The following is a 17011-nucleotide window of genomic DNA, read 5'->3' as shown; positions in this document are numbered from 1 at the left end:
AAAGCTCATTTACTTGGTGTATGCATTGGTTCTTGGATCCGAGGTGCTCACTGGAGGTTTGAATGATCATACCGATGTATTTGGAGATTGTCAAATGCTTCTTCTTGGTTCCGGAATGCTTTTGAGCTTGGACTAAGCTTCGACTTGGTCGTTCTTCACTGGCATTTGACTTCACTTGACATGCTTTGGACCGATCTATGCCTATTGTCACTATTTGACATTTAGGCTTCTTGCATTTATGCTTTGGGCAAATATGGATGCCACTTGGTTTGCCCATGCTTGACAGTTACTTGAAGCTTCATCTTTAGATATATTTGAGCATTTTGGATCTACTGGGCATTACATTTGGTTGTCAGTTACATGCTCTTTGAATGATTTCAAGCTTATGCTTTACGGGTCTGAGATAGCTTGGGATTTATGCTCCGAATGTACCCTACTAGGATTTGACATGTCTGATGCTATGTATTTGATGTATTAGAGCGTTGCTTGCTCTCTTTGCATCTGACTTCACTTCTAGTTGGAGCCTCTTGGTATATTCGGATGTACATAGAGTCTTATTTACAAATGAGCTTGAGCTTGTGGGACAATTACACGCATTTGCTCTCTTGAGAGCTTTATGTCTGCAGTTTGTCTATAGTGGGCTGATTTGATACGCCTATTGGAGCAGACACCTATCTCTGTTACAGGTTTGTCAGTTTTGTATGTATTTTGGATGGTTATGTATTGAGCTTCTTGCTCTATCAGTTGTGCTTGTACTTGGTCTCTTCTCTTACCCCGAGACCCATTACATGCATGACTTCTAGACCTATGAGATGTCTCTTGCCTGACAGGTGATTGGTTTGACAGTTCTTGGTACCTTCTTGCCCCTGGAAACTCACTGTTGGATATATCTTGCTACCTGGCAGTTGCAGTGGCATATGTATCGGTGATTGCTTCATTTTGGGACAATTTTACATACTGCTGTCATTTAATACAGCAAGCTGAAATCTGCAGATTTTGAGCACTTCTATGAGGGTAATGCTTACTATTTAATGTTATCTTAGTCATATTTGGTGGACAGGTGCTTCTCTTAGTGAAATCCACCCTTTCAGCCAATTTTAGCAGTGGTTTTAGTGCATTTTCTGCTAATTACAGCAACTTGCAATTTTGCTTTTCTACTTTGATTTGGGACAGTATGGTTGGTCATCTGAAAGATACAGCTCTCTTTAACATTGCCAAGTTGGATGGTACCAACTATGGGTATTGGAAGTCCCAAATATGACATGTTTGGTGCAGAAGTTGCAGATTAAACCCTTACATTTCAAAGGTGTTAAACCTGAGGATATGGATGATGATGTTTGGATGGAAGTTGATAAGCTATGAAAGTCTACCATTATTTTTTCACTCTCAGAAGAGGTCCATCATAATGTTATTGAAGATGAGAATCAGAGTGCATGGGATTTATGGGAAAAGATTCAGAAGCTCTATTCACAGCAGAGTCCTGCGTCACAGATGTATTTACTGAAACAATTAATGGACCTTTGCATGGAGGGGACCTCCCTTTCATCTCATTTCAATTAGTTTCATGCTATCATGAAGAGTCTGTTGTCACAGAGTATTGAGTTCAAAGACAACTTGCACCCGTTGTTTCTGCTTGGCACCTTGCCTGAATCATAGGATGTCTTCCGTACTGCCATATGCACGAACAAGCTTGATGGGCTGAAAATCAAAGATATTGAGAGTGCTTTATTAACTGAGGAAATCAACAAGAGAAACAATGATGCTTCCCGCTCTTCACATGCATTAACCATTAGAGGTGGCAAACGTATCAGGCATGATAATGATCATAAGGGCAGGGACTCTTAGAAGTCCAGGTCCAAATCACGTGGTCGCAGTAAGTCCCGTGGACGGAAGTCTAATCTTACATGTCATTATTGTGGGAAAGCAGGACATATTAGGCCGCAATGCCATAAAATGTGTGATGATAAGCACAAGGAAAAGGGAAAAGAAAAAGTGCAAAAAAAGTCTTATGAGCGCAGTATTGTACCTGCAAAGTCCAGTGTGAAGATAGAAGAGGTTAATGTCATGCAAGCCACTGATTCCGATGATGATTACATACTTGCAGCTTCTTCATGCGATGCCTTACAGACTTCTAAGATACATTCTATGTATGCGCAGTGTTGGCTCTTGGATTTGGTTGCGTCTTTTCATGTGACACCCTGTAGAGATTGGTTTTATACCTATCGTACCATGTCTGGTTTTGTACGTCTTGGTGATAACAAGTCTCTTGACATTGTGGGCATTGAAGATGTTAGGCTGCAGTTTCCTTCTAGCAATTCTTTTGTTTTGCATGGTGTACGCCATGCACCTGCGTTGACTCGCAGCCTTATGTCAGCTGGACAACTTGATGATGCAGGGTATTTTGTATCTTTTGGAGACTCTACATGGAAGATTACTCGTGGCAGGCTTGTACTTGCAAGAGGTGCCAAGTCTGGCAGCCTCTATCCCTTACTTGTATCTGTAGCTACATTGGATCATGTTTTGTCTGTAGGTTCTATTCCCCACGTATACCTTTGGCATGCGCGTTTAGGGCATATGTCTCTTAAAGGAATGAAAATGCTCCATACTTTGCAATATCTTCCGCCTTTTGACTCTTCACATTTTGATTCTTGTGATCATTGTTTGTATGGCAAGCAAACTAGAAATACGCATAAAAAGTTTGGTAAGAAACGCATGGGTGAGCCCTTGGCTCTTGTACACTCAGATGTATGTGGATCCATACCCTATCAATCACTTGGTGGGGCAAAGTACTTTGTTACTTTCATCAATGATTACTCACGTAAGGTTTGGGCTTATCCCATAAAGAGAAAATCCGATGTCTTAAACACATTTCAACATTGGCTTGCACTAGCAGAGAACCAGTCTGGGAAAAGGCTAAAATGCCTAAGGTCAGATAATGGGGGTGAGTATGTATCACGTGCTTTTGAGCAGTTTTATGATGAGCAGGGTATTAAGCATCAGTTGACCGCCCCTTACACCCCACCCTAGAATGGTATGGCTGAACACATGAATAGGACCATTCAGGAAAGGGTCCGTAGTATGCTTAGCCAGGCTGGCTTACTGCAGTACTTTTGGGCTGAGGCAGTTACTACTGCAGTGCATCTCATTAACAGGTCGCCTAGCAGTGGCATTGACTTTCGGATTGCAAAGGAGGTATGAGTAAGCAAGCCCCTCTCTTATGATCATTTGTGTGTCTTTGGATGTGAGACATTCTGCCATGTGCCCAAGGACAAATGCAATAAGCTGGATCCTAAAAGTGTCAAATGCATTTTCATTGGCTATGGAGATGCAAGAGAAATGGGTTACCGTCTATGGGATCCGCAGGCACGGAAAGTGATCCGCAGCCATGATGTCATCTTTCATGAGAACAAAATGCATATGCAGCATGAAAAAGTGGTTGAGATACGCAAAGTTATCTTTCAAGAGGAGCCACCTACTCCCATTCAGCCCGCTCCACGGCCAGCTAGACAACATGCGGCATCACCTAATGCTCGTGGCCCACATGCTAGACATACTAATGTTAGACAGGATGTCAGTCAGGCAGCAGAGCTTGGGTTGAGGCGTTCTACTAGAGATAGACGACCTCCTGACCGTTTTATGCCCTCTATGGATTATGTACTGGTTACAGATGCAGGAGAGCCTCTCACTTATGATGAGGCTATGCGCAGGGGTGATTGTCACTCTTGGGAGAGGGCTATGCAATCTGAACTTGACTCATTGCATAAGAATCAGACTTGGGATTTGGTTTCCTTACCTCAAGGTAAAGAGGCTTTGCCATGCAAGTGGGTGTACAAGCTGAAAAGTACCCCTAGATACCCCAAGCTGGCATACAAGGCTTGATTGGTTGCTAAGGATTTTAAGCAAGAGCATGGTATTGACTTTGATAAAGTTTTTTCTCATGTGGCCAAGATGACCACCCTACGCTTAGTCTTGGCCTTGGTTGCACAGCTTGACCTGGACTTGTACCAGATGGATATCAAAACGGCTTTTTTACATGGGGACTTGCATGATGAGATTTACATGAAGCAGCCTAAGGGCTTTGCAGATCCTGGCAGGAAGCACCTAGTGTGCAAGCTAAAGAAAAGTCTATATGGCTTAAAGCAGGAACCTAGGGAATGGTACCATAAGTTTGATGCATACATACAGTCACAGGGCTACAGCCGCAGTGCTATGGATCCGTGTGCAGGAACAAGGCCCATGACGGTTCTTTACAGATTTTGGTACTCTATGTGAATGACATGCTTTTAGCAGGGACAGCTCATAAAGAGCTAGATGCTCTTAAGGCTTAGCTCAAAAAGAGCTTTGAGATGAAAGATCTGGGACAGGTCTCTCATATACTTGGTATGAGCATTACGCGCAATAGATCTCAGGGACTACTCTATCTGTCATAGAGGGAATACATTCATAAAATCCTTAAGCGCTTCCATATGCAAAATGTTAAGCCTATTGGATGTCCATTACCTTCTCATGTGAAGGTTTCATAGGCTGATTGTCCGCAGACAGATGAGCAGAGGGCCAAGATGGCCAAGACTCCCTATGCATCAGCCGTGGGCAGTCTTATGTATGCCATGATAGCCACCCGTCCAGATATTGCTTTTGCAGTTGGGATTGTGGCACATTATATGGCTATACCTAGCAAGAAACATTGGGATGCCGTGAAGGGTATCATGAGGTACCTGAAGGGCACAGCAGATATATGTCTTTGTTATGGCAATCAGGATACAGAAGTCGTGGGGTACACTGACTCTGATTATGCAGGACATGCAAATAGTAGGAAGTCCACTTCTGGCTTTGTGTTCACTTATGCTGGAGGGACTATCTCTTGGATGTCTAGGGCGCAGAAGTGTACGGCCCTTTCTACTACAGAGGCCGAATATATTGCAGCCACAAAGGCTTACAAGGAGGCTATCCGGTTAGCCGTTTGATTGCAAACCTTGGTATGATAGATGCTATACCTACACTGCATTCGGATTCTATGAGTGCCATTCAGTTGGCCAAGAATCCAGTCTTCCATGCGAAGACGAAACATATTGAGGTGAAATATCACTTCATTCGTGAGGTCGTTGAGAACAGGTCTGTTGACCTTGTCAAGATTCCAACTGAGCAGAATCCTGCAGACTTGCTCACAAAGAGCCTCACTACCAAGCGCTTTGCCTTCCTCAGGAGATTAATGGGCATTGGATGAGATGACATCTTTTTTCTCATCCTATTGTACATGTGTACATGTTGTATTGTCTTTTCTTTTTTCTCTCTCATTGGGGCAGATTCGCCTTTAAGTAGGAGTTTGTTGGGGGTAAAGGCGCCTCCGCCTAGCCGCCCATGTATTACTACACTCACAGTACCCATCACTGCACACTACAAGTGGCAGGCCCTCGTCACAGTCACTTATTATTTATTCTTTTAGTGACAGTTTGAATAAAGGAAGGCCCAGCCACACATTGTCGTTGTTGGAGTTCCCACTTTTGAGTCTCTCACTCTCTTGGCTCTTGCTCTCTATCCGCCATAGCTCTCACCGCCAAGCTTCTTCCTCCTAGGTTCCACTTCCCTTTTAGGGAACACCAAACACTGATTACCTCAATGTCAAGAAACTGAGATAATAAAAAAGAGAGGTGTTTGCTAATGTAGACAGCCTGCTAGATAGCAAAAACGTAGATATTGTAGTAGTCGCCTGGTGGGAGAGATGGCAACAACCTGTGGCCTGGCACCAAATGCTGAAAATGTAGGTTGATCATGTGCTATGATGACGCAACAAATCGAGACCTCCAAACAACAAGACGATGGCTGAAAACAAGCCGGCTAGGGATGGATAGTGATGGGGCACAGTCCATGATGGCTGGACAGCAGATGGTAGGTAGCTGATAACTGAAATCGGCACAGTAAAGTGAGAAACCAACACAAAAGGATGAGGCTGAATGGTGGGCAACCCATCTTTTTATAGGCGTTGAACCGCATACCAAATTTGTGTTCTTCATTAATTAAGCATGTTTTGGGGCTGTTTAAAAATACTAATCAGCTGTAAAGCATGTTTTAGCTAAACACCCCTTCTCAATTTACCGAGAAAAGTCTCCCTCTACTAGTGAGGCCTCCCCCTAGTAGAGTGTTTTGTTAGCTGTAAGTCCTCATTTCCTCTGCCTATTTGTTGGTAAATTGATCCTCTACTTACCTGAACCTATTGTCCTTCATCACATTACCATTGCTAGTAAAGTCTACAAACCTCATTTTTACATGAACTTACAGCATCATCCATTGGGAAATAGTGCTATCTTACAGCATCATGACCTTACAGCAACAAAACCTTTGCTAGAGAAAAACAATGTGCTGAAGAGATCCACCTCTATATTCTCGGCAAAAGTAATACGTAGATTCCTTCCTCAAACAACACAAAAAGTGTATAGAGACCATACAAGTTACACATAATGTAACAGCAATATATCCTGCCACTCAACCATCATTTAAAACTGCATACCAAGAGAATTCCTAGAAGCTACAGTTTACAAGAATTCTTCCACGTTAGAATAAGGAAAATGTTTGCACTTATGTTTAGATGCCTCATTTACTGAATTTACTACATTGATATAATAGTTTCCAAGGACTCAAAATGTGCTTGTAGCTAGATGCTCATATCCATTAAATGTTTAAGAGCAGTAATAATAAGCTCTAGACATGTTAAATCCCTAGTCTCTTTTTAAGGGCATACCAACAACTACTACCAGAAATGGTCAAAGTAAGGAACTGCTAGACCATAATGAACAGGTAGTCCAGACTACCTGTTCAAAGTAAGGAACTGCATCTGCTGCTGGTTTGTTGTTGAAAGCGATGACAGCATTAGCCTGAAATAATATCCATAAGAGCATCAATCCATCACTTGTTTAAAATAGATGTGACCATGAGAAAGAAGCTTCACAGTTTGGAGACCACTCCAATCATGATTGTCAGTTCCTGTGCATTTTAAGTACACAATTTCACTCAAACTGCATTATATATATAATATTTGACAGTGACTATTAAGAAAAAAACTAAATCTATATGCTGGGATAATTGGTAGGTCAAGACAACACAAATGTGTTTACTGGAGTTCTATATGTTGAGGTAAAAATGCATTAGCCTGACTTAAACAGCCCCAAAACACGCTTAATTAATGAAGAAACCATCTTATTTTAAAAAGAAATGCGATCCTAGAGACTTACTATATCCCACATGCAAAACCCTAATTTGGGTGTCCCAAACTTTCTATAAACATGCATGTAGCCCACGTCTCTTCCTCAATCTCGTTTTTGCAAGTTTCAAGAGTCGTATCTCTACTGCCCACACCACGTTCGCGAAGGACATCGTGGTCAAAGCTTCCCCCAGCCATCTGCTATGAAGAAAACTGCTAGGGTTTGCACTGAGGACACAAAGAGTGTACAACCACAAAAGAAACACAGAGAGACAGACACAAACACAAAGGGCAAAACTCAAACCCTAAACGCAAAACTCAAAACTCAAACCCTAAACACAAAACTCAAAACTCAAACATAGAAACTCAAACACAAACAGAAGAAGGGAGAGAGAGAACACAACTCTTAAGTGAATGAATGCTGTAAATGAATGTAAGAGTGTACAGTGTGCTCAAGGGCAGAGCAATGTCAGAGTGTGACGTCCACCGGAGACGGATCCCAAGTTTGTGACCACCAGTCAGAGAGTGAAGAGAGAGGAAACTGCAAAACGCAACTGTCAGAAGGGCCTAGGCAGCATGACGTCAGGAGTAGGAAGTGTGGGAGATGCAAGCAATGTCAGAAGAGCTGCAAACACAGCAATAAATGAGTTGCCAGATGTAGAGGGAGGAGTGCCAGCTGCCGCCAAGGGTGGAGAAGGACCAAACACAGCAGCAGAAGGTCGACTGGATGATGAGGAGTGGTTGTCACCTATCGCCTGGAGCTGAAGGTGCCAAACGCAAGGACAGAAAGCCGCCAGATGTGGAGGAGGTACACTGCAATCTAATGCCTGGCTGAATGATGATCTAATGCAAGCAAGAGGGTGTCTGATGGATGGCGATGGCTGATTGGCAGTGGGCAACAGCTGTGAAAGAAGGTGCCAAGCACTGGAGCAGCAAGAGATGAAGTGGCAGTAGTCGCGAAGGCTGGACAACCACGTGGAGGTAGACTGATGGTTGAACTCTGCACTTGATGTGTTAGAACCTGCACAGAAGGGATAAGGCTGAATGGGGGCATCCTGTCTATTTATAGATGTGGAAAGGCGCCCCAAAAATTAGGGTTTCCACTAAACTCTCTCGAACCGCTCCCCATTTTAGGGTTTTACTCTAAAAGAGCATTTTTTAGTGGGTTTTGGGGCTGTTTAAGAGGCTAATCAGCAAGTAATGCATGTTTTAGCTCAACGTCTACCACCATCTGGCGCCTAATTCTAGCCTCCATCACCCACATCCAAGCTGTCGCATGTTGTTGCACCATCACTATCAGCTTTGCATTTGCTGCCATGCATCCATCCCCACCTACTGACATCATCATCCAAGCTGTGTTTGCAGTCATCAGGGGTCTCTTGAGTTGTTGCCATCATCCAAATGATGTTGCCTTGAACTAATTGCCTGTGTTTGATCTTCTCTCTCCTCCATCGGCTCATCTACACTGTCGCCCAACTCCAAACTGTTGTGTTTGCCATCTGATACTTGCATTTTTAGTCTCTCTCTCTCTCATACACTGCCATCTGCATCAGATCCAACCTTCCCTAGCTGCATTTGCTGGTGTTCGACACACGAAGATTGCCTTTGCTGCATTTTGGAATTCGTTCCAAGTACAACACACTCTCCGACTCATAACCTCTGCCTTGATCCAAGAGATATGAGAGTTTGAGATTCAGTATTCATTGCATAGTGTATTTGCTGCATGAGCATTGTATATTTAGTATTCATTCACTTTATTATTTATGGTGTTCATTGTCTTTAAGTTACCCTAACCCTAACTGTGTTCTGTGTTTATCAGTATGTGCTTCATCATATGATTGGTTTTGTGTTTTTTTCATTTAGAGCACTTCTTTATATGGTATCAAAGCTAGGTACTCTCTACAAAACCTTGGCCTTTGATTGAAAGCTCATCCATGAAAGCAAGAACAATAGAAGGGTCTGACTTTGAAAACATTCACAATACCGCTCCAATCTCCACAACCAAACATGGACGAAAATGATTAGGAGTGGGCTTCATAGCTTACTTCTTCATGATCTGAGATGGGCGGAGAACTATTCGACTACCATGGAGTCCATAGACCATATCAGATTTCTACCACTGAGTATGATCTCATCCTTATGCATAGGGCTTTTCTCCTTTAGATTTCAGTGCACTAAACTAATGATCTTGCAGGACTTTTGGAATCTCCACCACAGACTGGCCATCCGCAAATGGAACCTGCCTTGGATTACATATCACTTCCACAATACATCTTTTCTCCAATGTTAGGTATGTATCCTATTATTCCAAATTCTATGTCAATTGTTTATGTATTTTCTCTTGGATCGGGGGATGCTCGTCAAGAAGGAACTCTTCCAAACAACCTTTGGCTTCTAAGTAATGAGGAAGACAGGTCTTTCTTTATGAACTCAAAACTAGAAAAGAAGTTGAAAGAAGAACTTGGAAGTATTCCGTCTATTCCTTTTTCTTCAAATAATTTTATTTATCATGGTCAATTTGGAGTAGGTGTATCTTCATCTAATGCATTTTATGGCCAAGAGAAACCTACAATGTTTCCTACAACAACATCCATCACAAATCTATTTGGGCTCCCACCCATCCCTCCCTTATCTTCCACTGCATCTTCCTTTTCACTTCCATTAAGTACACCACATTATTTGTTGGGAATAAAGGGCCATCATACCTTTAACATGTGCACAGGTGTGAACACACCCTTAGCACATTTGTACTTTCATATATATATATATATATATATCTCCGTAAAAGGTAATTGTATTAATTACGAAAAAAGGTACAAGTTTACATGATTACAAGATACACGATGGCTCTACGCCATCATGTGTAAAAACTCTCTCTCTCTCTCTAAAAGAACTAAACGACAAGAGTTACAAAAAGTCATGGCAAAGACGTAGAGGAAATTGCCATATGCCAAGGAAGTAAGTCCTCCGGAGGGAGCAAGTCAGAGTGCCGAATAAGATCTATCTGCCAATGCAAGAGACCTTTAAGCCTAGCAATATGCCCCTGAACATTAGAGGCGGAATCAAAAAGAAAAGCATTCCGAATGGTCCAGTTATGCCAACAGCCCCAATATCTAAGAAAGTGAAACAAGATCTTCATATGTGGCTGTGTCGGTGTGGGGTATTTGGACTGCACAAAAACCCAATCAAACGGGCGTAGCGAGAAACCGACCACCGCTTCTCTCTCTCTCTCTCTCTCTTTTTCGTAAAAGGTAATTGTATTAATTACGAAAAAAAGGTACAAGTTTACATGATTACAAGATACACGAGGGCTCTAAGCTAACGTGTGGAAAATCCCAGTACGAAGCCAAGAAAAAGTTACACAAGTCATGGCAAAGACGTAGAGGAAATTGCCATATGCCAGGGAAGTAAGTCCTCCCGAGGGAGCAAGTCCGAGTGCCGAATGAGATCTATCTGCCAATGCAAGAGACCTTTAAGCCTCGCAATGTGTCTCGGTACATCAACGGCCGAATCAAAAAGAAAGGCATTCTGAGTGGTCCAATTGTGCCAACATCCCCAATATCAAAAAAAGTGGAATAAGATCTTCATATGCAACTGTGGTGGTGTGGGGTATTTTGGGCGCACAAAAACCCAATTGAAAGGGGTTAGTGGAAACCCCACCACCACGCGCCAAACCTGTGACAAGAGCGACCAGATATTCTTAGCGAGCGGGCAAGAAATAAATCGATGTCGGGCCGATTCCACAGTAGTGGTGCAGAAGAAACAATTGCCGTTCGAGATTCGCCGCTTGGAAAGGGCCGAGGCAAGAGGAAGACCACCAATCATCACCCGCCAAAGAAAGACCTTGCTTTTGAAAGGTGTCTTATTCAACCAGCCCTCCATCACAGTTGCCTTTCACCATGACTGAGATTTCCTCAATCCCCATAGAGTATTAGCTTTGACACCCAGCCATTGACGATCTTTAATCAGAAGATGATACACCTAATTAGCAAAGGCCTTTTCCAGACTCAACCAACCTGCAAGGGCCCAGTCCTGCCAAGGACGATCCACAGCAAGGGCAGGAAAGGGTTGCCTGCTCTGAAGCACTAACAGAAGTTGTTCCCATAAATCACGGTATCCACGCGGGACTCTGAAAAGTCTCCTGGCAGTACGAAACGATGTGAGGACATTACGACTTGCAAGGGTGGCATCCGCAACTGAAGTCACACCCAAACGGGTCATGCGATTGAATTTTGGTCTCAGCTCATGTTTGTCTTCCCATGAAAGTAATCTCGAGATTGCCAACAATTCCAGTTGAAAAGAGTTAGTATGCAAGCGGTCCTCCACTGGATGCCAACGCGCTTTTTGGAGCACCACTTTCCAGGAGCCAACCAAATGCAGTAACAAAGAGAAGAACGGACTAGAAAACCGAGAGTCTGCATTAAGGACATGCCACCAGGAGCTCCAAAGTTGGGTATTGCCATGCCGAAGCCCGCTGTCCTCAAGAAAATAACGGGCTATAATGGCCCACGGGTAATGATCCACACACATGGCGCGAAAAAGAAACCAACGAAGTGCCAGCATATGAGTTTCGACATCCAAAATCTCTCTCTCTCTCTCTCTCTCTCTCTCTCTCTCTCTCTCTCTCTCTCTCTCTCTCTCTCTCTCTCTCTCTCTCTCTCTCGTAAAAGGTAATTGTATTAATTACGAAAAAAAGGTACAAGATTACATGATTACATGATTACAAGAGACACGAGGGCCCTAGGCCAACGTGTGGGAAATCCCCGTACTAATACACTAAAAAGGTTACACCAATCATGGCAACGACCCAGAGGCAATTGCCATATGCCAGGGATACAAATCCTCCCGAGGGAGCAAGTCGGAGTGCCGAATGAGATCTAGCTGCCAATGCAAGAGCCCTTTAAGCCTGGCAATATGTCTCGGTACATTAGAGGCCGAATCAAAGAGAAAAGCATTGCGCGTGGTCCAAATGTGCCAGCATCCCCAGTATCTGAAAAAGTGAAATAAGATCTTCATATGTAACTGTGGCGGTGTGGGGTACTTTGGGCGCACAAAAACCCAATCGAAAGGAGTTAGTGAGGACCCCACCACTGCGCGCCAAATTTGCGACAAGAGTGACCAGATATTCTTGGCGAGCGGGCAAGAAAGAAAACGATGTCGGGCCGATTCCGCAGTAGTGGTAAAGAAGAAACAATTGCCATTCGAGATTCGACGCTTGGAAAGGGCCGAGGCAAGAGGAAGACCACCAATCATTACCCGCCAAAGAAAGACCTTGCATTTAAAAGGTGCCTTATTCAGCCAGCCCTCCATCAACGTTGCATGCCACCACGACAGCGATTTCCGCAGTCCCCAAACAGTATTAGCTTTCACACCCAGCCATTGGTGATCTTGAATGAGAAGATGATACACCTGATTAGTAGAGGCCTTTTCCAGACTCAACCGGCCCGCAAGGTCCCAGTCCTACCAAGGACGATCCACAGCCAGGGCAGGAAAGGGTTGCCTACCCTGAAGCTTCAACAAAAGCTTTTCCCATAAACCACGGTATCCGCGCGAGATCCTGAAAAGTCTCCTAGCAGTCCGAAACGATGCGAGGACATTGCTAGTGGCAAGGGTAGCATCCGCAATCAAAGTTACACCTAAACGGGCCATGCGGTTAAATCTCGGTCTGAGCTGATGTTTGTCTTCCCATGAAAGTAATCTCGATACTGCCAACAATTCCAGCTGAAAGGAGTTAGTCTGCAAGCGGTCCCCTACTAGATGCCAACGGGCCTTTTGGAGCACCACTTTCCAAGAGCCGACCAAGTGCAGTAACAAAGAGGAAGAGGGACTGGAAAATCGAGAGTCAGCATTAAGGACATGCCACCAGGAGGCCCGAAGCCGTGTGTTACCATGGCGTAGCCCACTGTCCTCAAGAAAATAACGGGCTATGATGGTCCACGGGTGATGATCCACACACATGGCACGAAAAAGAGACCAACGAAGAGCCAGCATATGAGTTTCTACATCCAAAGTAGTGCCACCACCCATGCGTTTAGGGGTACATGTATGTGACCATGAAATCCACGAAATGCCTGCCTGCAGTGAATCCTTCTTCCATAGCATGAAACGAATGGGATGAGTGAGAGCCTTCAAAGTAGTAGGCGTCCACGGCAGCAATGGCAGGAAATACGTTAGCATTGGTAGCATAATTGTCTGAGCCGCTTTGAGGCGGACATGGAATGGCCACGCTTGTGACTTCCAATACATAAACTTCGCCGCCAGTTTTTGTGAAATCCACTCCAGTCGGTCCTTTGGCCGTACATCCACCCCAACGAGTATCCAAGTTGCCTGACAATGGAGCCACGAGAAACCACCTGGCCCTGCCAGCCTAATGACTGTAAATCAGGCTCCATGCAACTGAGAATGGCTGACTTAAAGGCATTGATGCGAAGACCAGAGGCCTGACCAAAGAGCGTCCAAACATCTAATGCCTTTCGAATGTTGTCCCTGTCCGCCCGCAAAATCATAAAGGTGTCATCAGCCAAAGATTGGCTAATGAAGTGCTACCCCAAAGGAAGAGACAATCTGCCAGCTGAGCAGAAGCCGCCATTGAGGATAACATTGAAAGGACCGGGTGAGTCGCCAGGGCAAAGAGGAGAGGACTCAAAGGGCAACCCTGTCTGACCGAGCGTGCAAGGACAAATGGCTCTGTAACCCCACCATTGAGCATAACTCTTGAAGAAGCCGCAGCACTAATGGTGTAGATCAATCGGGACATCCGGGTACCAAAGCCCATAGCAAACATAAGATCTGCAATGAAATACCAGTCCACATAGTCAAACGCCTTTTCCAAGTCCAATTGAATCAATACCACTTCCTGACTGGAGTGCCACGCATAGTCAATAGCCATTTGCACATTTAAGATATTATGCAAAATGTTGCGGCCCTGAATGAAACCATATTGGAGAGGATGCACAATAGCTGGAAGGTGCTTGTGAAGCCGATTCGCCAGCACTTTGGAGAAGATTTTATACATCGAGCCCATCAAAGAAATTGGTCTCCAGTGTTGCAGCTTTGACAGCGAAGAGACCTTGGGAATCAGTTTGATAAGGCCTTCTTTCCATGAGGAAGGCATGACCCCTGTTTCCCAAACCTGCTGAAACATGACCGCCAATGGCTTCACCAACTGCGTGGCCGAGTTCTCAAAGAATTCATTAGTGAGACCATCCCAACCAGGACTTTTATCCTTAGGCAGGTGCAACAAAACATCCATAACCTCCTCCTCGCAAATATCCGCCTCCAAAGTGGCTTGCATATCAAGTGGAACCTGCTGGCGGACCAGATGATAGAAGACCGAGCGGACATGCGTAACCTGGCTAGAAGGCGAGGGAGAAGAACCAAGAAGTTCCATAAAATAATTTCTCCACATATTGACAATGGTCTGCGGATCAGTGACCATGCGACCTTCCGAATCCTGGAGTCTAGTCATATTTTCGCGAGCCGGAGAAGCATGCAAGGCGCGAAAGAACTTATGAGACTGGCAGGCACTATCTTGCAATGTGTCAGTCAAGTTATGCAACTTGGCCTGCTGATAAGATTTCAACTGAAATACTTGAATAAGATGGGCCAAACGCCTCTCCAATGACAGCAGAAAATCATCATCTGGGGAATCCACGAGCAAGGAACGGACCAAAGCTAGTAAGTCCTCTACTGCATGTCGACGTCGGCGACAAAGGGAGGCATGATGAATCCCATACTGCCGAGCAACCCGCTGCACATTAGAGAGCAGCCGTGCAAATGTAGCCAAGCCGTCAGAGGCGAAGTCCAATAAGAACCTCTCAATCAATTGCTGCATATAGCCCTAAAAAATTGGATGCTTCAAATAAGAGGAGTTGAAACGTAAAGGGAGCCTATCCAGCAACTGCATAAAAGGTGCAATAGATTGTGCCCGCATCTCAAGCTGGAGGGGGAAATGGTCCGACAACGCATATTGCTGCAAGACCTTCATTTCCAGCATCTCCGGAAGAAAATCATCCCCCTGCATGATATACATTCGGTCCAACCGCGACCAAGTAGTTGCATATTGTGCGGAATGAAAAGTAAACCCTGAAAAAGAAGGGTGAAGCCACGACCAAAGATCTTGCTTAAGTACGCGCAAAGCAAAGGAATTCCACACCCGGCTTTCCGGTGTATCCATTACCGAATGCCCTAAAGTGAACTGAGAAGAGTCAACACACATATTGAAATCTCCCATCAAAAACCCCCTTCGGCCAAGTGACATGAAGCCCTGCAAAGTCGACCAAAGATCCCGTCGGGATGCGGGATCATTCAGAGCATAGAGGTCCAGCAACCATAAAATCTCTCCTTCAAATAAGACTTCGATTACCAGAAAGCGGCCCTGCACATCATTTTTAACAAGAACAGGCTGGTATTTCTCATGGACAATCATCAGCACGCCCAAATAGTGCGTAGCATGTGTCCCTGCATAAAACAGACGGAATCCATGACAATCCACAACTTTTCCTGCTTCACCGTGACTTTTGTGCTCAACTGCACACAATACATCCCACTAGTTCTCATGCAAGACAGTCCACATGGCATGTTGCTTATGGCGAGAGCAAACGCCTCGCACATTCCACGTGGCTATCTTCATATATCTTCAAAAAAAGGAAGTCAGGAATGAGGCGCCTGTTGCCTCGATTTCACCTTTTCCGCGAGAGCATCTAGGACACCCTCATCCAGAAAATCAGCCAATACTGCAAACGAATTCTGGCGACCTGCTTTGGAGGTAGAAGGAAAATCCACTGCCTTGGGGGTGGGGCGGGGATAACGCCGATCCCAGGGTGTAATCACATTACCTTTTGTATCAAACGCCAGCTTAGCAGGTGGGCCCTTGGGGCCGTCTGTATAGACTTTCCTTGTAGACTGATTACGGAGGGCAGACGGGGCCATAGTACGCGCAGCCGGCTGTGAAGTGAACATTTCTTTCCTGCGCATATACGTGCGCACGGAATCTTGTGAAGCATTAGTCCCAGGATCCACCAAGCCTGCATCCAACTTTTTACCTTTTTTTTTACGTGCCTCAATCCAATCAGTGTTACGAGAATCCAAACCCAGGACCTGTTGTTTGCCTTTATCCACGACACTAGGTGGCTGAAGGGCCTCCTGTGTCGGGGCATCAAGCACCATGTCATCCTTAGGCAGCACAACCTGCGCATCCTCGGAAGACGGTTGCCTTTCAGGGCATTCAGCCATAAAATGCCCCAATTTACCACATGAAAAGCAGTGGCCTGCAAAGTTGCCCCATTTCAAGCGAAAATGCAAAGGATGCATGCCAGAACAGTTGAGGCGAAGCCACGCAGGCCTTTTCCTGGCCGTGTCCCATAACATGCATAAACGGTTTCGACTCATAGCCCTGAGGCTTGGGGGAACCAGCATTGTTCCCACAACTGCCATCGCATCCTTCAACAATGGCCAATAGACCGCCGGACAATTTTCCACTTCCACCCATACCGGGCTTTCTCGTTGAAGCAGACGCTGGAAGTCGCCCATAGGGCGCCATGGTACAACATGGACCAAGCGGCGATCAAAGAATAATGGCAACTTGGACAGGAGCTCAGCTCGATGTGTTTCCGATTTCAACAGCACCTCATAAAAGCCGCGAGGTCCAAGGAAGATCTCCTCAACACACTCCCCTTGCAATAAATGGTGCATCCACTGGCGAATATGTGAAAGCACTGGGATCCTGCCAGTGCAGAAAAGTATAACTGCACGGTCATAAAACACCGAGAATGACCGCAAGACTGATTTCAGGTCGACCTTGGCTTCCAGCACATC

General features: G+C 44.9%; 1 protein-coding gene across 1 annotated transcript in view; it reads right to left on the bottom strand.

Moving 5' to 3' along the window:
* LOC148009904 (initiation factor 4F subunit (DUF1350)) overlaps positions 1 to 17011 on the bottom strand; it is a 140852-nt gene that overhangs the window by 77947 nt on the left and 45894 nt on the right. The window contains exon 4 of the mRNA XM_087672499.1: positions 6807 to 6869. Coding sequence (XP_087528625.1) covers positions 6807 to 6869 — 63 coding nt within the window. The remainder of the gene's footprint in view (positions 1 to 6806; positions 6870 to 17011) is intronic.

Source organism: Lygodium microphyllum, chromosome 30, assembly GCF_053477565.2.
Source record: "Lygodium microphyllum isolate KBCC chromosome 30, Lygodium_microphyllum_v1.1.10, whole genome shotgun sequence".
Lineage (NCBI taxonomy): Eukaryota > Viridiplantae > Streptophyta > Polypodiopsida > Schizaeales > Lygodiaceae > Lygodium > Lygodium microphyllum.
The sequence above is the reverse complement of the archived record's forward strand: the minus strand, read 5'-3'. Positions and strand labels throughout refer to the sequence as shown.